This window comes from Micropterus salmoides, unplaced genomic scaffold (assembly GCF_014851395.1).
Source record: "Micropterus salmoides isolate LMB-PRFRI ecotype aquatic unplaced genomic scaffold, ASM1485139v1 Ms_hic_scaffold_1, whole genome shotgun sequence".
NCBI classification, from domain to species: Eukaryota; Metazoa; Chordata; class Actinopteri; order Centrarchiformes; family Centrarchidae; genus Micropterus; species Micropterus salmoides.
In genome coordinates this window covers 9395616-9417776 of record NW_024040040.1, presented here as the reverse complement: position 1 = coordinate 9417776, position 22161 = coordinate 9395616, and the positions used below count along the sequence as shown (strand labels likewise).

The following is a 22161-nucleotide window of genomic DNA, read 5'->3' as shown; positions in this document are numbered from 1 at the left end:
AGATGATTTCTCTAGGCATCAATTTGAAACAAATATACAATTATCAGTAAACTAAACTAAAATATGAATCTGATCAAAATGTCTTCAAAATGGAATCAGGTTTAGAAAACATACATTACATTACAGAGTAGCTGGGGTCAGGGAGGAATATCCATCATGTGGACGACACCGGCCGGCTGACTGTCTGCCTGCCTGAGTGACTGCCTAAATCTGTTCCAGATCATCACTGTCAGTCTTTGAGTGGGCAAACAAACTGGAGGCGTTGAAAACGTGAGGTTTTCTGTTCCAGAGCCACAACTAGCGACCAGACCACCTTGTAATTGTTCCACCGCTGCCACAGAAACCTCAGCCAAACCACGGTGCGGAGTTGGACAGAGCTCAGCTGTAAACACACATGCAGCAAGCTGAGGGATAATTATACGTCGAAAACATATCACAAAACATCTGTATTACCTCTGCCGTTTCTGGGTTCATCGTCTAACAAAGGCTGCAGACTACACTGCACTACTTAAAGGATCTTTGGAACCGCGATTTGCGTCACAGCTGACTTTAGATATTTGACTAGTTAGGTTCAAGTTGTCCTGTAGAGTGAGTTGCTCAAGCAGTTAAAGCTGAATGCAGGCCAGCAGCATCCAGTGAAATTCTAGCATGAAGAAAAATAAATACATGGATGGAAGAATGTCGACCTCATTGGGTTTGGTATCCGAAAGTACTTTGTGGTACCACAACACAAAACCAAAACCACAAAACTTGATGGCCGTAATGATTTTAATCTAGTGTACTGATCCAATTGAAGCTGATCTCTTTTTTTCTTGTTTTTTATTTTTTTTTTATCTGATTGGATAGATTATTGAATTTTAGCAATTCGAATGGAATTTTTGAATATTGGGTACTTAAATTCCACAATGCATCACATGCTGTATCACTACTTGTGTGTGTGACTTTTCTTGTTTATGTTTTCATGGTTGTTCAGTCTTTATCGTGTGTGAATGGGAAATCCAGCACGTCCACTACCAATATCAGCCAGAGAAACAGAGGTTTCTTTTGGACCCCAGTCAATTGGATGTTGAGCGCAGAAGGAAGCACACTGCTTTTTAATTTGTTATTTTTCTTTTTAATTGTTTTATTAGATGCAAGGTTTCTCACACCTTTTGCGTCCCCTCTCCTTCTTTTGCTTCCCTTGCCACGTCCGCTCTCAATCTTTTCTCCAGATACCAGCAGAAAAACAGAAAGACTTTGCAAATATGGATAGAAATGTATAGAAAATACATGCTCTTTTTCTGTCAACGCACAGCAGTCATGCTTTCTTTGCCCACGCTTTCTGATGGAAACCAGAGAGCGACTGAGAGAGACACAAGACCTGAAATTGGGAAAAGAAAGAGACATCATTTGCCCCCCCCCAGTTTTTGAATCCAGACCAAGTTTCTGTCATTTAAACGTCAACACATTGATTAAAAAGGTTATGATGACACATGTCACACGTGCACATGCAAACGAACTGATAGACCCAGAGCACAGCTGGAAGAGCTTTCAGGGATCAGGGGTTTTGTAAACATGGGTTAAGTGGTGTGTGTGTGTGTGTGTGTGTGTGTGCGTGTGTGTGTGTGTGTGTGTTCAAGGGTCTTACACTTTCTGGGAAATAATATCCCAGCCAATGACAGATTTTCTAGCAGGGGGGAGGGTTGCCGGGCAGAATAGCTGCCCACTGATGTCATGAGAATCAGAGATTTCAGATAGAAAGACAGATTGGGTGAGAAAGAGAGAAAAACACCAACAAAGAGAGAGAGGACACAATTATCTGACTTGAGTATGTGTTGTTTGCTATATCTTATCACCTCATTTCCACATGGGGTTGACATGTCAATCCAGTCGTATTGTTTCTTACAGTGCACTTAGCCTGCCCTTTTTTGGTTTCAGTCTCTTGCAGTGCATAGATAGGGCAATAACCTGTGTATTATTGTAACACCTAGTTAAGATGATGGAGGCAGCAACACATATGTGCAGTATTATGTGTAGACAACACACAGAAACACTTGTGTGGGTCTTTTAAAATGTGTTTTAGTCAGTAGATTGATTTAATAGAAATAGAAAGTAATTATATAAAATGGAAAGAAATGACTGCTGCAGACACTCAGGTGGTCCAGTGACTTGCTGAAATCAGACAGAGGTTTGTTAAATATCTTAATAACCTGAACCTTGAAATATCTACCATTCCCTGTCACACTGTTCACCATTTTCTCTGTAAAAATTAGATGTTTAGATCAACAATGACTGACAGCATGCAAATACAGTGCCTGAAAGGGGGGTTCAAGCTAAAATGTCAGAGCTGCCTCAGCCAGATGATTCTGCACGGTGTCAATCAACAAATTGTTTAATCGTTTCAGCACTTCTTGCTGCAGAGAATAAAATAATTGTCACTATGATAACTTTCCAAAGTTGTAAAATCCTGTCTCATAGGATTATTACAGGTATTAAGTATTACATTTCTGTACAGTTAGGGGACTTGTGAGAGACAGATGTTCAATGAAAGAATGAAGCAGCAGAGGCCGTTAAGTTCTTAGTAGAAAGCCTCAACAGTGTTGGTTCCTACATTTCCTATAATGCAAGTCATCTTTCATCACACCTAATTGCCTTTATCTTTTAGACTCCGTGCCCTCATTTTATAAGTAAGGGTTTCTGTCAAATATTAATAATAATAATAAAAATAGCATTATTTATATAGCACTTTTCTGTACAGGTAACAAAGTGCTTTACAACAATCGATGTGAAACAGGTCGAATAAAAAATTGTAAGAATATATGAAACATAGAACACGTCAATGTAAAATTAAAGGGAAATTAAATTAAGCATCACACAGAGATTTATAATCAATAAATAAAACATAAACAAGTCTATATACAAATAATGTAAAAATAAAGTAAGCATCTCACATTGAATTTAGGGCTATTTTCTCAGATTTAAGAAAAAATCCTCCACAAAAGACATTTTGAAACTGCTTTCACAGGCTGATTCTCTCCATGATGAGTAAACTGATCTTTTATGTGTACAATTGGTGGAGTGCCCCTTTTAAGCCTGTGGATCTATTAGTCCAAATGGACATTTAGGATTGAATGTTATCTGCTCTCCTGGACCAGTAGCGACACGGCCACTGGCTGCCTCTTTAACAAAGGGCTACTACGTCCTGCATGGGCCCGCTAAGACGTGCTTTCAACACTTTAAACACAACGCTCTGTTAAATTTCAGTAAAAGTCTGTGATGGATGGATAGATAGATAATATTATGTTGCAGTGAAGGTGGTTCATTGGATTTCAAGAATAGCCAGTGAACCTTGGCCATGTTGATATGGTTAAAGCTACGCCCCTGTAAAACGTGTGTGTGTGTGTGTGTGTGTGTGTGTGGAGGAGTTTTGTAAAAAGCAACAGGTGGGAAACTGCTGTCCTTGCTTTGATGGTGTGTAGTGCGTGTGTTTGTGTGTCCTCCACCCCTCTCTCCCACTTGCCTCATCTCTCTTGCTGTCTTTCTCTCTCTAATTATCCCTCAGTCTTTTCTCCCATCTACATGTATCTCGCCCTCTCATCTCCCCTTCTTCCCAGCCACATTCACAGACTTTGAAGAGTCTCTCTCTCTCTCTCTCTCTCTCTTTGATAATGAGCCAGACTTGGCCTCTGGCGGTAGAAGATGGAAGCAAGCTGTGCATAATGTCTGTGTCTGTGTGTTGGTTAATTTTGTTTAGGTGTAAGTGTGTGTATTTTTGTTTATAGTTTATAAGAAAAAGTCTATCCTAATACACTTAAACATCATTAAAAACAGATATAAGAGATGTGGCTTTTTTTCCTTGTGGAACTGCCCATATTTAGACATTATAACCAACTGATCTCCAAACCTCTAATGGCAATGGCATTTTCCTTAAATAGAAGTTTACCCATGCAGACACTGGAACCCTCTATTTAAACTTAACACAAATGCCATATTTGGAATAATATTTATGTGTTGTAGCGAAACGTATCTCCAGTGAAAACCACACAAATGCAAGGTATTTTGGAGAGAAATTTAAACTATTACTACAACGAAGTCATCCATCAAAAGTGCTGTATTTTTCTTATCCAACAACAAATGTGACACAAGAATATTCCTTGATATTCAAGGCAAAAACTAAATTTTTAGAGCATTATTCAAACCAGGAGACACCAATGCAATACTAATTAAAAGCATTTCAGTGGTGCAGGGGATCAGATTCAGCTGGTATTTGGTGCTGGATTCCCACTGTGCTGCCTTTCCTGATGTGTGCAGTCAGGAACATTTTGATGTGGATTAGCACTAAATCCTAAGCATATTTATACGTCTTTCACATTCATTTCCAATGAATTCCCATGGTTTTATTCGTTTTTTTGTCCTGATTCTCCAGAAATAAGCCTGACGGTTGTTGTTCCAACTGTCTTGTGTGTCTGAGCGTTGGTATGAGGAAAACCCTGAACACACATCCGTTCACTCATCCCGCTGTCTGTGTGTCTCTCTCAAGTGTGTCTAACCGTATCCATATGTTGAATATTGAAAACATGAAGGGAACAAACTTCCTAAGAGGAAACCGTCCTATGGGAATTTGTCTGGAGTGATTTTACACGTGTGTTTGGTTAGGCTGTCATGTAATCACGGCCATAATCATCGGCCTGTTGAAAAATCCAGATCTCAGTTAATCTCAATTCAGGACGTTTGGAGTGTTGCAGAGTTTGTGCAGATTTTTCTTGTCATATGTCTCTGGATTCAGAGGAAATACTTTAATTATATTACCGTTTTTCTGTCTCTATAGGTATATTTGAAACCTCATTTCTCTCTGCCCTAAATCCTGGCAGTTTATAAGATGCCAGTGGTGGAATGTACCTAAGTACATTTACTTTTACAATTTTTCACTTGAGTATAAATATTTTTCTGCTACTCAATACTTCCCCTCTGGCTACATTTATTTGGTAAATGGACTTAATTTATGTAGGATGTGCTTTACAATTTGCCTCTCATTCACTCACACTCACACACAGATGGCAGCGAGCTACCTTACAAGGCATTGGTCTGACCATCGGGAGCAGTTTGGGCTTCAGACACTACAGCATGTGGATTTATCTTGTTTATATATCATGCTGGCAATTTTAGTACTTAATCTGTTAACGTGAGGAATATGGCTCTGCTTTAATCAGTTTCTGTGATTGCTGTCCAGTCTATAAGTAGAGCCGTTATTTGGCATGTAAACACCATAAATGTACCATAACCAGCGCACAAGCAAAGATAAATAAAGAATAAATGTGTCATATCTAGCAACAAGGTCAACCCCCTCTTAAAAGGTAAAAGTTTCTTTCCCTTCCTTGCTCAGAGCTGTAAATGTTTAAGCTAAGGTAGGAGCACCCCAGCTGTTATGCTGTATCAAACAATGATGAGCTGAAATGAAATTATTGTTTATATTTTTATTCATCATGTCATTTAATCTGTCTCTCCTCTTCTCTGTAGTTGAGCCAACAGAGCAGGAGCTGGTCAACCCCTGCTATGCTGGGAACCACGACTGTGACACCACGGCCCAGTGCATCCCGCTGGAGGGCCAGGCCTTCCAGTGCCAGTGTGCTACTGGTTACAGAGGGGATGGACGCAACTGTTACGGTATTTGTCTGTCAGCGCTTTATATGGGCATGCATGTACACATATAGCGTGCTGTTAAAGTCTGGATATACTGTCCAGCCCTGTGACAGTGTATATACATCAATGCCTCCTTTCATTTTGCTTAGTCTATTCGTGTGTCTCTCCCTCACACACTTACACACACAAACACATGCAGACAAAGTTAAAGACAGTTCAAGGCAGTGAGTCTGCGTTTCATCAACATCTGTCCATCCAGCGTGGAGGGTCAACTACAGGCTGGATGTGTACTCTCATCTTTCCCTTTTCACTCTTCTCTTCATCCAATCCTGCCTCTCCCTCCTCCTTCTGCAGTTAACAGGGACTTTCAGGGCTTTAAGCTGGTGTGTGGCCTGTCATTAGCCCAGCAGCAGGTCTTTCTCTCCTGCTGACAGCCCTAGGAAAGCTCCAGGCTCTGCCTCAGTTCCCATGACTGGGCCTCAGTGTCTTATCTGGTCACATAATCTGTCTTTGGTTTTGTCCTGTGTATTGCACTAGACATGTAAGAATGCAGTCGAGAATCCAGGTGTGGGTGTACATGTTATAGTCACACAAACAAGGAAGCACACAATACTTTACACTGAAAGCACCAGTAATGATGCCTAATTACAGCTTTTAGACTAAAATACACATGCAGCATACTACATATTGTTAGATAGGGGATTCCTGGTTTACAGGCATATGAGTCATAGAAAATGGTCTCACTTTCTTTCCTTTTCTCTCACTGCAGACGTAGATGAGTGTGCTGAGGGCTTGAGTTCATGTGGTGCTCATGCTTATTGCATTAACCTGCCTGGAAGCCATCGCTGCCAATGTCAGAGTGGCTTTGAGTTTGGCTACGACGGGCGTACCTGTGTTGGTGAGTTGCAATCATAATTAGGGAAATGTAGTAAAAACAAGGCCACAGTGTACAGTATGTACTCATGATGTGGGTTTGAGTTTTGAGCTCTTTCTCTTTCTCAAATTTCATGGCAATCAAGACATTTCACTCAAAACCAAAAATGTCAACATCGTGGTGGCGCCAAAGATGTATGACTCTCTGTACAGATATAAGATTGGACATCATGTTGAACATCAACGCTTGTATTAACTTTCATGGCAGTTAATCTAATCACTGTTGAGACACTTCACTAAAAAGCTACTATGTAAGGCTAGAGGAAAACTCAGGGGATCACCAAAGCAAGTAGGATTCATTCTCTGTCCAGTAATTGTTGAGATCTTTCAGTCTGGAACAAGGTGTTGGACCGTCCAGCTAACAGACGGACATTTATGTCCATAGAGCCCTGTGGAAAATGTATCAAAATATCTATAATGGCCTGATATTTTCCATTTTCATCATGGTCTCATCATGTCCTTTCCATGAGTTGGTTGTCAGTTACATCTCACATAAGAGATGTTTTTTATTATGTAGTGCTGAAAGTTCCAAAATGAGCAGAATATTTGGAAGAGACTCACATATTTGTCGGAGCACAGGCATGACATTTCTTCCACAACAGGATCGCACAGCTGCAACAGCTAGGCAACACAGTGAGAGGGGAGTATGGGTGACAAATGTGAGAGCAAGAGTGGAAATGAGAGGACTAATGTGAGAACGAGGGGGTGAGATTAGACAGAGGAAGGGGTGAAAGTGAAAGACAAATGGACAAATGACACAATGTGTGTTTTGCTTTGGAATGTTTGGAGGAGAGAGGTCCTACCGGTGTGCGTGTGTGTGTTTGTGTTTGTGTGTGTTCGCCTTTCACCCATCAGAATGAACTTTTGATGAACTTCCTTTAAACCCTCCCTACAGATAATGTAATACTTTACATAAGGCTTTGAAATCATCCAAAAACCAAAAACCAGTACTACTGAATGTAATTATTTCTAGCCAGCAGCCAGGCATCATTTATAGATCAGTATACGTTTGTGGAGTTAGTAGAATTTATTGTTATTTCGAAATTCCAATTTCAGTTTCTACATGTGTGGTTGCTAATTTTTTTATTTATTGTTCTGCTCCCTCTGTTTTCTCAGATATAGATGAATGTAGCTCCTCTCCATGCCACATCCATGGCAGATGTATCAATGCACTGGGTTCCTTCCAGTGTCAGTGCCAGTCAGGGTTTTATGGGGATGGTTTCTACTGTTCCCAGCAGGAAGGTCAGAAACATTGCCGCTCTAGTGATGCATGCCATTGACAGTTGCAGTAGGTGACTCTAATATAATTTTCAATAACTCGGAAAGATCTGTTTTGAAGTTGTCACTATAATAATCTGATTTGTACAGTTAGGAAACATTATTGTCTCCAATTCCAGCGTCAGTTTTCGCAATAAAACACTGTAGACATATTATAGGGACATATCAGAAAGTACACTTTGTTTGATAGAAACATAAACAAATATATGAATACGAATGCTATCTAGAAAGAACTGATAGATATGCTAATTGTAACAATACATATTATTCTGTCTTCTTCTTCTTCTTTTATGTATTTGTCTACAGGACAGACAGATCGCCCAAAAAGCCAGTGTGAGCAGCACAGAGACAGCCTGCAGAGTGGAGTGGAAAATGGCGGTCGCCTGAGTCCCGGAGCCTTTATCCCTCAGTGTGACTCTGACGGACGGTACCGACCACTGCAGGTGGGCACTGACTGACACACGGGTAAAATGCATGGCTGACTGATGACTTTGGTTAAGTGACTTACTGATTTGGAAACGCTTCTTAATTCATTACAGTGTCACGGCTCCACTGGACATTGTTGGTGTGTGGACAGTAGGGGACAGGAGAGAGGAGGAACTAGGACACCACCTGGTACAGCACCCATAGACTGTGACAAACCAGGTGAGTTATACACACACTTACAGTCTGTTCTAAGTATCAATGAGTGATTTTTTGATGGCAGCATCTGTGTTTTCAAAGCTGTTAAGCTGCAAAGCTGTCTTTAAGAAAATTATTAGAATAGTGTATAGATTATTGTTTCATATTTTGTTCATCTTTATCTCCCCCAATGACCCAGAGCATCCTAAAACTCACTGTGAACACCACAGAGACAGTGTTCAGACTACCAGTCCTGAGGGATATCCTATTGTCGGAACTTATGTACCCCAATGTGATGCTAATGGACAGTACATACCTTTGCAGGTTCGTCACAAATTAAGACTTTGAAAGGATGTTTTATCACCTCAAACTGAAAGAAGGGGACTAATTTCATACTAATAAAATATATTGTTGCTGTTATTGCTGATATTATTAACGGCAGTGTCATGGCTCCACTGGATATTGCTGGTGTGTGGAAAATAACGGACAGGAGAGAGCCGGAACAAGAACACCACCTGGTACAACACCCACAGACTGTGACAGACCAGGTGAGGAAAATGCATTCTTCCATCCCAAAATGTAGATTTTCTCTTAGCGTATACTTTGCCTACCAATTTGGTCAGATTGTTCCACACAGAGATACAAATATTATCTTAGCATATTAGGCAAAAAGGGTACTTGAGTCATTTGGTGGTTCACTTCCATAAAGTTAGGGAACTTGTGAGCAACAGAAAAAAAGGTTTGTTTGATCTAGCTTGGCACTTCTGGCCATTATGCCACATAATACTCCTATATGCAGATGACACCATCCTGGTGTGCCTCATCACCACTGAGGAGGAAGACTTGATGAACTTCAAAAGGGACCTGCCTTTGCGTTAACCTAGCTAAGCCTGAGAAAGTGAAAGGGACACACTGTCCAGTTTTTGAATGCTAAATATTTAACAAATAGTTTTGAAGCTTATTATTTGAAGAGAATAGCACATTCATTTATCATTGTGATTATTATTTCATTTCCTTTTACTTGCTTTACAGATGAACCAGAGCGTCCTAAAACTCACTGTGAGCGCCACAGAGACAGTGTTCAGACTACCAGTCCAGAGGGATATCCTATTGTTGGAGCCTATGTACCCCAATGTGATGCTAATGGCCAGTACAGACCATTACAAGTCAGTGTTTGTAATTTGTTTAATCCATGAAACATTTTCATATCAGTAATTTAACTGTAGTTTTGAAACTTATAATACATTAATTTATTATGGTTACTGATATTGTTATTTTAGTGTCATGGTTCCACCGGACATTGTTGGTGTGTGGACATTAGGGGTCAAGAGAGGGCAGGAACCAGGACACTACCTGGTACACAACCCAAAGACTGTGACAGACCAGGTGAGATTTTGGCCGGCAGCCTGTGCACACTGCATTTAGGCTGTTTGTAGGACACTCCCAGCTCTAGAATGAGTGACCTTCAAGCATTATAGGAATAGTTCTACAATTTGGGAAATCAGCCTATTTGCTTTCTTCCTGAGAGTTAGATGAGAAGATAGAAGTACACTCTAATGCCTGTATACACAAAATATTATGCTAGAGCCAGGAGGCTGTTAGCTTAGCATAAATACTGGAAGCAGGGGACCACAACAACAAGTTATTTCTACATTTTGTGTTTTGTATGTATTAAAAAAATAGGATATGGCATGTAAATTAGCAATCTTCAGAGGTGCTGGTAGGCAATGTTTGACCTTACCAAGAGCCTGTTTTCCCTGCTACCAGTCTTGTGCTATGCTAAGAATCGCCTGCTGGCTTTAGTTTAATATTTAATGTACAGACATGAGATTGGTATAAATGTTCTCATCTAACTCTCGACTGTGAATTTTCCAGAATGTCTAACTATTAAATAATTAGAAGCAAGTGGGAAATGGATTAAAAAGTTCTAAAGGGATTGTATAGTCAATTCTTCAATGTCCGTATCTTATAGGGCTTTTTCCAGATTTCCCTACTCTTACCAGTACTGTTTTGTAGTTGTGGTCTGTTAAATATTTCTAGTTCAGATACATTTTATGCTCCCCCCACAGATGAGCCAGAGCATCCTAAAACTCACTGTGAACACCACAGAGACAGTGTTCAGACTACCAGTCCAGAGGGATATCCTATTATTGGAGTCTATGTACCCCAATGTGATGCTAGTGGACAATACTCACCACTGCAGGTCAGCGTCTAATGATTGATTGTCTAATTGACAGACAGATGAACTGATATTGTTTTTTATTTCATTAAATATAACACAAGACTGCATGAAATAAAGAAAATGTATATTTTTCAGTGCCATGGCTCAACTGGACATTGCTGGTGTGTAGACGGTCAGGGACAGGAAAGAGCGGGAACCAGGACATCACCTGGGGCACCACCTACAGACTGTGACAAACCAGGTGAGAAAGAAACATCTCTTCTTCTATTCATGTTCCCATGAGTGCTTAAAACTGATGTTGTTATCTGTGGTAACAGTACTATTGTCAGCAGGTGTATTATGTCATGGCTCTCCAAGGCTTTCTTGCAAAACATTGACCTGTGAACCCCATAATTCCTCAAGTCATTGACAAGTCAAACAGACTGCACGTTTTTGTGAGTGTGTGTCTAACCTTGTAAGTGGTGCACTATTGAGGTCATTAGGTCATAGCCTTGGTATGCCAGGAAAAACAGCTCGTTGTGTGTGGTGGGAAGTTGAAAGAAAAGGATGGCAGAGTAAAACAGTGAGATGAAGCAAAAAAAAATATGAGAGAAAAGAAAATAAGTCGATTTGACTTATCTATATGTACTGCTGGTAAAAGTAACTGCAACATTGTTATTTAAGGTTGACACATCCATTTAAAATGTGCCTTTTTAAATGACATCTGTAGGTCTTTACCCAGCACCGCCCCGCCCACACATCCAGCATGAACCTGAAGTTGTAACCTATGCAATTGGATAATGTAATTATAATACAAAATGAGTATTTGCAAATGGATAGTGAGGAAATGTGTTAAAATATGCACATTTGTAACAATGTATAGTCTTAATTGACATGTATGTTTCATGATAGACTACATTTGTTGTTCATAATCAATATTAAAATGAAGGACTGATGATGAACTCCATATCTTAATCAGTAATAATCAGTAAAGATTATGTACATTTATATAATTTTTTATTCTTGTTGCTTCAACTATTACACATTACAAAAACAGTAATAACTTAGATCTAACTGTTCTCTGTGGTTACTCCACTAGCCTATCCACTGGTATACGTGCTCCGAAAAAATAAGTGTATTATTCTGTTATCGTCCATCTTTCTCATCTAGATGAACCAGAGCGTCCTAAAACTCACTGTGAGCACCACAGAGACAGGGTACAGACTATCAGTCCAGAGGGATATCCTATTCTTGGAGCCTATGTACCCCAGTGCGATGCAAATGGACAATACAAAGCTCAACAGGTATCATTCTGATTGTTTTGTAAATGAGATATACTGTGCACTTGTTCTATATTTTTATGGCTATTAACAATTATCCTTTTGTCTATATCAGTGCCACAGTTCCACTGGACATTGTTGGTGTGTGGACAGTAGGGGGCAGGAGAGAGCAGGAACCAGGACTCCACCTGGAACACCACATGTAGACTGTGACAGACCAGGTGAGACTGCTGTCCAAACTTGTCCCGACATATATAGACACATTCAAGTATTTGGTCTCTCAGTTAAATGGGAAGCAGGGATGAAGCAAATGGATGATAATAGATCCTCTAGGGGCAGTACGATCACTTTAGATCCCAATATATTCTTAAGAGGATCTTTTGGGAGCTTAGCCAGAAGGGGTTTATAGCAGGTCAGGTAGGATGTGAGTAGATCTTGAACAAGCTTGTAGCAGCAGTTGCAGGAAGGTTTTGGGTTGGCCCTTTAGAGGTGAGGGATCTAGTGTGTGGAAGAATCGTAGTGGGCTCAGAACTAAACCATGTGGTACCTCAGTGCAGAAAATGTGTGTTAAAAACAGACACCTCGTGCACAGTCAGGGAGGAGACTGTGTGTCTTAAACTTCTTAAAAGCCTTCTAAAAGTGGACAGCATGTAAAAGGCACAACGGGATAAGGGCTGAGGAAGGAGACAGTCCATTAAATATTAGATCATATAACCTTAAAAATAGTTATTTGGACTTTGAAGATATTTCTTTGTGAAAGACATCAATGTGTTGAATTGGTATTTCCTAAATATTTTAGTCTAGGAGCAGCGGAAAGTCTGTAAGAAAGCATAATGACTCGTTTTGCTAATAACACCTACGTTTCATAATGACTCTTGAAAATGTGAAAAAAATCTTTCTTATCCAGATGAACCAGAGCGTCCTAAAACCTACTGTGAGCACCACAGAGATAGCGTACAGACTACCAGTCCAGAGGGACATCCTATTAGAGGAGTGTTTGTACCCCAGTGTGACGTAAATGGACAATACAAAGCTCAACAGGTGAGATAGATGAGATATACTGTTCAGTTGTTCTATATTGTTATGGCTATTCTAATTATCCTTTTGTGTATATCAGTGTCACAGTTCCACTGGACATTGTTGGTGTGTGGACAGCAGGGGGCAGGAGAGAGCAGGAACCAGGACTCCTCCTGGAACACCACGTGTAGACTGTGACAGACCAGGTGAGACTGTTTATTCTGGCTGCCCAAGACACATTGGGCTGAGTTTCCAGTGGATCCAAACTCTCGGGGTGGATTTGTGCATCAGGTTATAACATCTCAACTAAGAACTGGGGTGGTGATGGCGCATAGATAAGATGCTTGCCTTTGGTGTTCGATTCCCACTGTGAGACATCCACCATTGTGTCCCTGAGCAAGACACTTAACCCACTTAACACGTTGCACGTTGCAGAGGCGTGCGACCTCTGACATGTATAGCAATTGTAAGTCACTTTGGATAAAAGCTTCAGCTAAATGAATAAATGTAAATGTAAAAAGCAGGAGGATTATACAGGAAATGAGGAGAGCTTGAACAAGCTGCTGAGATATTCAGAGTACGTCAGGGATCATACGAAGAATGAGGTCTTTCAGAACTCAGCTTGCCTAGATAGTTGATTGTCGTCAGCATAGTGGGGCAGGAGAAGCACATCAAAGAGTGCAGTCTTGCTAGTCGTCCTCTTTGATGAGGCACGTTGAGGTCCAACATGCCAGTATGTGAAGCATAATAACTCACCCGGGCTTATTTGGATTTTAGGCGATATTGCCCAGACCTGCAACTTGAGATTAGCTCGAAACAATTTCTTTTTATAGCATATGTAAACTTGTAAATGTTGTAAACTTGTAAATGTTTTCCAGATGAACCAGAGCGTCCTAAAACTCACTGTGAGCACCACAGAGACAGAGCACAGACTACAAGTTCAGAAGGACATCCTATAGCTGGAGCCTATGTACCCCAATGTGATGCTAATGGGCAGTACACACCTCAACAGGTAAAACTGATTTCTCTGCAAACAGAGTTGTTTTTTGTGTTTTCCTCGTTTTTGTGGTTAATTGTCTTATTGTTGATAACATTGTTTTTAATTGTTATATATATTACAGTGCCACGGTTCCACTGGACATTGTTGGTGTGTGGACGGTAGGGGAGAGGAGAGAAGAGGAACCAGGACTCCACCTGGAACACCACGTGTAGACTGTGACAGACCAGGTGAGGCTGCATAAATATTTATGGTATATTTTATGAAGCACGTTGAGGTCCAACAGGCCAGACTGTGAAGCATAAAAACTCACCAGGGCTGATTTTAGGCAAAATTGCGACTTGAGATTAGCTACAACCAATATGTGTGTTTCTTCATAACTCGTGTAAACTTGTAAATGTTTTCCAGATGAACCAGAGCGTCCTAAAACTCACTGTGAGCACCAAAGAGACAGAGCACAGACTACAAGTTCAGAAGGACATCCTATAGCTGGAGCCTATGTACCCCAATGTGATGCTAATGGACAGTACACACCTAGACAGGTAAAACTGTGATCTGCAACAGAGACGGATTCTTCTGCTTGTTTGTTTTTTGTGTTTTCCTCGTTTTTGTGGTTAATTGTCTTATTATTGATAATATTGTTTTTAATTGTTATATATATTTCAGTGCCACGGTTCCACTGGACATTGTTGGTGTGTGGACGGTAGGGGACAGGAGAGAAGAGGAACCAGGACTCCACCTGGGACACCACGTGTAGACTGTGACAGACCAGGTGAGGCTGCATAAATATTTATGGTATATTTAATGAAGCACGTTGAGGTCCAACAGGCCAGACTGTGAAGCATAAAAACTCACCAGGGCTGAAATGGATTTTAGGCAAGATTGCCTTGTACTTGAGATTTGCTATAATAATTTTTGTGTTATGTAAATTTGTTCATTTTCTCTAGATGAACCAGAGCGTCCTAAAACTCACTGTGAGCACAACAGAGACAGTGTTCAGACTACAAGTTCAGAAGGACGTCCTATAGCTGGAGCCTATGTACCCCAATGTGATGCTAATGGGCAGTACACACCTAGACAGGTAAAACTGATTTCTCTGCAAACAGAGTTGTTTTTTGTGTTTTCCTCGTTTTTGTGGTTAATTGTCTTATTATTGATAATATTGTTTTTAATTGTTATATATATACAGTGCCACGGTTCCACTGGACATTGTTGGTGTGTGGACGGTACGGGACAGGAGAGAAGAGGAACCAGGACTCCACCTGGAACACCACGTGTAGACTGTGACAGACCAGGTGAGGCTGCATAAATATTTATGGTATATTTTATGAAGCACGTTGAGGTCCAACAGGCCAGACTGTGAAGCATAAAAACTCACCAGGGCTGATTTTAGGCAAAATTGCGACTTGAGATTAGCTACAACCAATATGTGTGTTTCTTCATAACTCGTGTAAACTTGTAAATGTTTTCCAGATGAACCAGAGCGTCCTAAAACTCACTGTGAGCACCACAGAGACAGAGCACAGACTACAAGTTCAGAAGGACATCCTATAGTTGGAGCCTATGTACCCCAATGTGATGCTAATGGACAGTACACACCTAGACAGGTAAAACTGTGATCTGCAACAGAGACGGATTCTTCTGCTTGTTTGTTTTTTGTGTTTTCCTCGTTTTTGTGGTTAATTGTCTTATTATTGATAATATTGTTTTTAATTGTTATATATTTCAGTGCCACGGTTCCACTGGACATTGTTGGTGTGTGGACGGTAGGGGACAGGAGAGAAGAGGAACCAGGACTCCACCTGGGACACCACGTGTAGACTGTGACAGACCAGGTGAGGCTGCATAAATATTTATGGTATATTTAATGAAGCACGTTGAGGTCCAACAGGCCAGACTGTGAAGCATAAAAACTCACCAGGGCTGATTTTAGGCAAAATTGCGACTTGAGATTAGCTACAACCAATATGTGTGTTTCTTCATAACTCGTGTAAACTTGTAAATGTTTTCCAGATGAACCAGAGCGTCCTAAAACTCACTGTGAGCACCACAGAGACAGAGCACAGACTACAAGTTCAGAAGGACATCCTATAGTTGGAGCCTATGTACCCCAATGTGATGCTAATGGACAGTACACACCTAGACAGGTAAAACTGATTTCTCTGCAAACAGAGTTGTTTTTTGTGTTTCCCTCATATTTGTTCTTATTCTTCTAATTATTGATAACATTGTTTTTAATTGTTATATATTACAGTGCCATGGTTCCACTGGACATTGTTGGTGTGTGGACGGTAGGGGACAGGAGAGAAGAGGAACCAGGACTCCACCTGGGACACCACGTGTAGACTGTGACAGACCAGGTGAGGCTGCATAAATATTTATGGTATATTTAATGAAGCACGTTGAGGTCCAACAGGCCAGACTGTGAAACATAAAAACTCACCAGGGCTGAAATGGATTTTAGGCAAGATTGCCCAGACCTGCGACTTGAGATTTGCTATAATAATTTTTGTGTTATGTAAAATTGTTCATTTTCTCTAGATGAACCAGAGCGTCCTAAAACTCACTGTGAGCACCAAAGAGACAGTGTTCAGACTACAAGTTCAGAAGGACGTCCTATAGCTGGAGCCTATGTACCCCAATGTGATGCTAATGGACAGTACACACCTAGACAGGTAAAACTGTGATCTGCAACAGAGACGGATTCTTCTGCTTGTTTGTTTTTTGTGTTTTCCTCGTTTTTGTGGTTTTGTGTTTTTAATTGTTATATATATTTCAGTGCCACGGTTCCACTGGACATTGTTGGTGTGTGGACGGTAGGGGACAGGTGAGAAGAGGAACCAGGACTCCACCTGGGACACCACGTGTAGACTGTGACAGACCAGGTGAGGCTGCATCAATATTTATGGTATATTTAATGAAGCACGTTGAGGTCCAACAGGCCAGACTGTGAAGCATAAAAACTCACCAGGGCTGAAATGGATTTTAGGCAAGATTGCCTTGTACTTGAGATTTGCTATAATAATTTTTGTGTTATGTAAATTTGTTCATTTTCTCTAGATGAACCAGAGCGTCCTAAAACTCACTGTGAGCACAACAGAGACAGTGTTCAGACTACAAGTTCAGAAGGACGTCCTATAGCTGGAGCCTATGTACCCCAATGTGATGCTAATGGGCAGTACACACCTAGACAGGTAAAACTGATTTCTCTGCAAACAGAGTTGTTTTTTGTGTTTTCCTCGTTTTTGTGGTTAATTGTCTTATTATTGATAATATTGTTTTTAATTGTTATATATATTTCAGTGCCACGGTTCCACTGGACATTGTTGGTGTGTGGACGGTACGGGACAGGAGAGAAGAGGAACCAGGACTCCACCTGGAACACCACGTGTAGACTGTGACAGACCAGGTGAGGCTGCATAAATATTTATGGTATATTTTATGAAGCACGTTGAGGTCCAACAGGCCAGACTGTGAAGCATAAAAACTCACCAGGGCTGATTTTAGGCAACATTGCGACTTGAGATTAGCTACAACCAATATGTGTGTTTCTTCATAACTCGTGTAAACTTGTAAATGTTTTCCAGATGAACCAGAGCGTCCTAAAACTCACTGTGAGCACCACAGAGACAGAGCACAGACTACAAGTTCAGAAGGACATCCTATAGCTGGAGCCTATGTACCCCAATGTGATGCTAATGGACAGTACACACCTCAACAGGTAAAACTGATTTCTCTGCAAACAGAGTTGTTTTTTGTGTTTCCCTCATATTTGTTCTTATTCTTCTAATTATTGATAACATTGTTTTTAATTGTTATATATATTACAGTGCCATGGTTCCACTGGACATTGTTGGTGTGTGGACGGTAGGGGACAGGAGAGAAGAGGAACCAGGACTCCACCTGGGACACCACGTGTAGACTGTGACAGACCAGGTGAGGCTGCATAAATATTTATGGTATATTTAATGAAGCACGTTGAGGTCCAACAGGCCAGACTGTGAAGCATAAAAACTCACCAGGGCTGAAATGGATTTTAGGCAAGATTGCCCAGACCTGCGACTTGAGATTTGCTATAATAATTTTTGTGTTATGTAAAATTGTTCATTTTCTCTAGATGAACCAGAGCGTCCTAAAACTCACTGTGAGCACCAAAGAGACAGTGTTCAGACTACAAGTTCAGAAGGACGTCCTATAGCTGGAGCCTATGTACCCCAATGTGATGCTAATGGGCAGTACACACCTAGACAGGTAAAACTGATTTCTCTGCAAACAGAGTTGTTTTTTGTGTTTTCCTCGTTTTTGTGGTTAATTGTCTTATTATTGATAATATTGTTTTTAATTGTTATATATATTACAGTGTCACGGTTCCACTGGACATTGTTGGTGTGTGGACGGTACGGGACAGGAGAGAAGAGGAACCAGGACTCCACCTGGAACACCACGTGTAGACTGTGACAGATCAGGTGAGACTATTATAACTGCTTAAGACACTTTCACAGATTTTGATTTAGCCAAAGATGTGTGCATCCATGAGAAATACAATTCAGGTTAAAATAATAGTTTTTAATTTTTACGCAGGATAAGCGGTTGACGATGGATACACATTAGCTTTTTATGGCAAGGTTTAGATGAGATGATTAATACCACCCTCATGTCTGTAAGCTCAATATTAGGGCACGGCCAGCAGCAGATTAGCGTAGCATAAAGACTGGAAACTGGGGGGAAGCAGCTAAACTGGCTCCATCCATAGGTAACAAAATCTACCTACCAGCACCTGTAAAGCTCACTAGAGTCTTAGCCGGTTGCCTGTGACAGCCAGACTCTGGGAAGTCACTGTGCCCCGGCCAAGCAATAGTATGGCACACAATTCCTTGTTAAACCACAAATTACACTTTAGTTTTTGTACGGTTTTAAAAAAAAAATAAATATAGAGTGTTAATTAGTGAGCTTTAGAGGCTGATAGCTATAAACCTCTATAGCAAACAGATATGAGAGTGGTACTGATCTTCTCATCTATCATCTTTTGGCAAGAATTATTCCTTAAGACAGTCTAGAATAGACACAGTGATTACACTTGAGTAAGAGCTTCTTTCAAATTCATCTGAAAGGAAATCTTGATTCTCTGCCTCTCTGTGACGCTCCCTCACTTACACTCAGACGTACACACAGAGGCCGTTCTATAAATTCACCTCTTGCTATGAATTCCATGTTTGCCCATCCAAACGTCTGAAGTGGTCATTTCATGGTCAGATGAGCTGCCAGCTGTTAACTGTAAGCTAAACAAGACGGGCTGCCTGAGTGACAAAACAGTGTTACACCTTCCGTGCAGATGCACAGACAGACAGAAACACATGGTTGTACATATGAACCCAACTTCGTTTATTACTACTTTACCTCATATTCAGCTGCGTTCAGTCACACCTGGAAGCTGTACAGTACATCCACAGTCTTTTTATTTATTTACTTTTTGGTGAGTTCTGCACTGGAGCCGTATTCAGGGAAATGTCTGTAATAGTTCACGATGAGGGAAGAAAGGACATTTCCTGCTCATTTTTGGTTTGTGATTCACATCCTCTGGTCCAAATCAAGAGTTGAGACAAGAAACATTATTTGCGTGGATGTAACCCCATAATTAGACAATTTTAGCAGTTTACATGATGTAAACACCCACAATAAACTCTCAAATATGTGTGCTGGTTGAAGTTGGTCTGTATTTATGTGTACCCACATAAGTAATATAACTCATTGCCAACACAGTAAGTCAGTATAAATATAATATCATTGGTCATGTGGTTAAACAGCAGTAAATAGAAGTAAAACCAAATGATTCACAAGACTGGATTGCAGCATGCTGATCTCCACTACAATAAATCCTGCTGGAAAGTTATTACAAGACATCAGTCTAATTGTTTAGTTAGCCTTTGTTTCTCTTTACCTCTCTGATTTCTCAACATAGAGCTGTTATCTTCTCGCCCTCCTTTCAGAGATTATCCTAATCTCCTTTTTAGTCTAGAGGCTGTGCTGTCTCACATTAGAAAGAGGGAGAGAGGCCAGTGTAAACATTAGTGGAAGCCTAAAGTGGTTTCGGGTTTAGTTTTAAAGCTCTCCTATAAAGCGAGTTATTAAAGGGAACAGTACAAAAGCAAGATGTGTGTATGTGTGCCTCCCCACACCATTAATCAAGCACTCCACCTATCACTGTGATATAAACTCTAGCTAGAAAACACCCTGAGAATATAATTAAACAATGATTAACTACAACAGAATAGGATCTGAATAGTAATTTTACAACCATGTAGCATTATAATTCACTTAAAAAATGGTAACATCTTTGGGTTTGTTTGATTCGTGTGCCCCTCAGTCCCTGTGCCTCCGACCCAACGCCCTGAGAGTGTTTGTGAGCGCTGGAGGGCCAGTTTGATTGAGCACTATGGTGGAAAACCAGAGGCGCAACAATATGTACCTCAGTGCGAGCCAGATGGACAATTCAGGTACACACACACACACACACACACAACAGTAGTTGAAATTGTCTTTTAAAGACAAATTACTTGAAAAAGTGAGTTGTCTCTCAGTCCAGTCCAGTGCTACGGAGAGACCACTTACTGCTGGTGTGTGGACCAGGACGGGCGGGAAGTTCCTGGTACCCGATCACACGATGTTGTCAAGCCTGCGTGTAAGTATCTTTTCACCTGTACTGCACGTCTGTTTAAGTAGTCAAAATGACACAAGACAGTACTGCTTCACGCCACCTGTTTTTAATAAATCTATCCAATTTTGTCCCAGGCCTTCCTTCAGTGGCCCCACCCACTGTGCGCCCATTGCCCCGCCCAGACGTGACCCCTCTGACAAACACTGACGTCACACTGCTGTACGCACAGGGACAGAAAATAGGAGCGCTGCCTCTCAACGGGACCAGACTAGACGCAGCCCGGTCCAAAACACTACTGACTCTGCATGTAAGAGATGAATGGCTCTGCGATTATTTAGAAAGATGTTTAAATAAATAAAAAAATTTAATTAGCATTAGCATCAGCAACCGAAGGTTAAGAGGCAAAACCGGAAATGGAACAAATAATAAAAGGGATGAGCCACGTAAAGTCAGCACTGATCAGATAACTCATGATGTGTATGCTGATGTTCATGTGTGTGTGTGTGTCCAGGGTTCCATAGTTGTTGGTATAGCCCATGACTGCAAGGAGAACCGAGTCTATTGGACAGATTTGTCTGCAAGAACAATCAACAGAGCGTCGATGGCACCTGGAGCCGAGCCTGAGATACTCGTTAACACAAGTAAGAGGACACACTCACACTCCTTCATTTCTATAATACATTTTATATGATGTTTTGAACCATCTCAATACTGCTTATATTGTCTCCCTGCTTCGTGTAGATCTGGTCAGTCCGGAGGGTTTGGCGGTGGACGTCAAACGTAGGTTGATGTTCTGGGTGGACTCCAACCCTGACATGATAGAAAGCGCCAACCTGGACGGCAGCGGGAGGCGGACGCTGTTTAACACAGACTTGGTCAACCCCCGGGCCATCATAGTGGACTCTTACACCGGGTAAAGACTTTTTTACATCCACCAGCTTCTGTTTTTGTCTTTCTGCCTTCTGGCTTTTTTGTTTTGTCTTGCTAACTCAAGCCATTCAGCTTACAAAACCTGCCACTTCTGAATCCTTGCAACAGTTTAGTCTGGATTTGCAAACATGTACAAATCTGTGCCCTGAGCAAGAAACAAACAAGCGCCCACATACTCTCTTCACAATCAAGTGTAACATCCCAGAGGTGCTCACTGTATCCAGAGTGAATTTATACCAGAAAAGGGCACAGATGGTTTTCAGCCTATGAGCACAACCAAGAAATCAAACCAAGTAGGTCCTCAGACAGGCTATGAGTCAACAAGGCCTGTGTCTAATTCATTAGTACAGTGCAGATTATATTTAAAGCCCTTTCCAGAAAGGGTTCTTGTTGAGTCTGGTTTCTAGACTTGAGAGACTGTGACCTGAACATGACTTCATCAGTATGAGGCTGGCGATCGCAGAAAAATAGAAAAATGGGATTTGGATTTTAGGGTGGAGTGTCCCTGTAGCAACGCTTGTTTTGATCATTCTGTCATACAAGTGACTTTTAGTGCTTTCTCTGACGGTGTTGCACCCAGCTGGCCAAGAAAACTGTACTGGATTTACTGATGCTATTAATCCTGGACAGTCTCACACACAATGAAAGCATGAGGCCGTCATCTGTCAGC

At 41.0% G+C, this 22161-nt stretch overlaps 1 protein-coding gene across 22 annotated transcripts in view; it reads left to right on the top strand.

The window, feature by feature from the left end:
• nid2a (nidogen 2a (osteonidogen)) overlaps nt 1-22161 on the top strand; it is a 49802-nt gene that overhangs the window by 21134 nt on the left and 6507 nt on the right. The window contains exons 15-52 of one of the 22 annotated variants that reach the window (XM_038717147.1): nt 5497-5643; nt 6389-6517; nt 7669-7794; nt 8137-8273; nt 8370-8475; nt 8651-8775; nt 8894-8999; nt 9484-9617; nt 9732-9837; nt 10521-10654; nt 10769-10874; nt 11783-11916; nt 12008-12113; nt 12800-12933; nt 13010-13115; nt 13788-13921; nt 14031-14136; nt 14315-14448; nt 14573-14678; nt 14854-14987; nt 15096-15201; nt 15380-15513; nt 15636-15741; nt 15920-16053; nt 16161-16266; nt 16448-16581; nt 16686-16791; nt 16967-17100; nt 17210-17315; nt 17494-17627; nt 17737-17842; nt 18024-18157; nt 18267-18372; nt 20271-20400; nt 20485-20585; nt 20696-20868; nt 21073-21202; nt 21303-21474. In XM_038717147.1, the coding sequence (XP_038573075.1) occupies nt 5497-5643; nt 6389-6517; nt 7669-7794; nt 8137-8273; nt 8370-8475; nt 8651-8775; nt 8894-8999; nt 9484-9617; nt 9732-9837; nt 10521-10654; nt 10769-10874; nt 11783-11916; nt 12008-12113; nt 12800-12933; nt 13010-13115; nt 13788-13921; nt 14031-14136; nt 14315-14448; nt 14573-14678; nt 14854-14987; nt 15096-15201; nt 15380-15513; nt 15636-15741; nt 15920-16053; nt 16161-16266; nt 16448-16581; nt 16686-16791; nt 16967-17100; nt 17210-17315; nt 17494-17627; nt 17737-17842; nt 18024-18157; nt 18267-18372; nt 20271-20400; nt 20485-20585; nt 20696-20868; nt 21073-21202; nt 21303-21474 (4702 nt within the window). The remainder of the gene's footprint in view (nt 1-5496; nt 5644-6388; nt 6518-7668; nt 7795-8136; nt 8274-8369; nt 8476-8650; nt 8776-8893; nt 9000-9483; nt 9618-9731; nt 9838-10520; nt 10655-10768; nt 10875-11782; nt 11917-12007; nt 12114-12799; nt 12934-13009; nt 13116-13787; nt 13922-14030; nt 14137-14314; nt 14449-14572; nt 14679-14853; nt 14988-15095; nt 15202-15379; nt 15514-15635; nt 15742-15919; nt 16054-16160; nt 16267-16447; nt 16582-16685; nt 16792-16966; nt 17101-17209; nt 17316-17493; nt 17628-17736; nt 17843-18023; nt 18158-18266; nt 18373-20270; nt 20401-20484; nt 20586-20695; nt 20869-21072; nt 21203-21302; nt 21475-22161) is intronic. The other 21 variants (XM_038717150.1, XM_038717187.1, XM_038717208.1 and 18 more) reach the window with 21 other exon arrangements.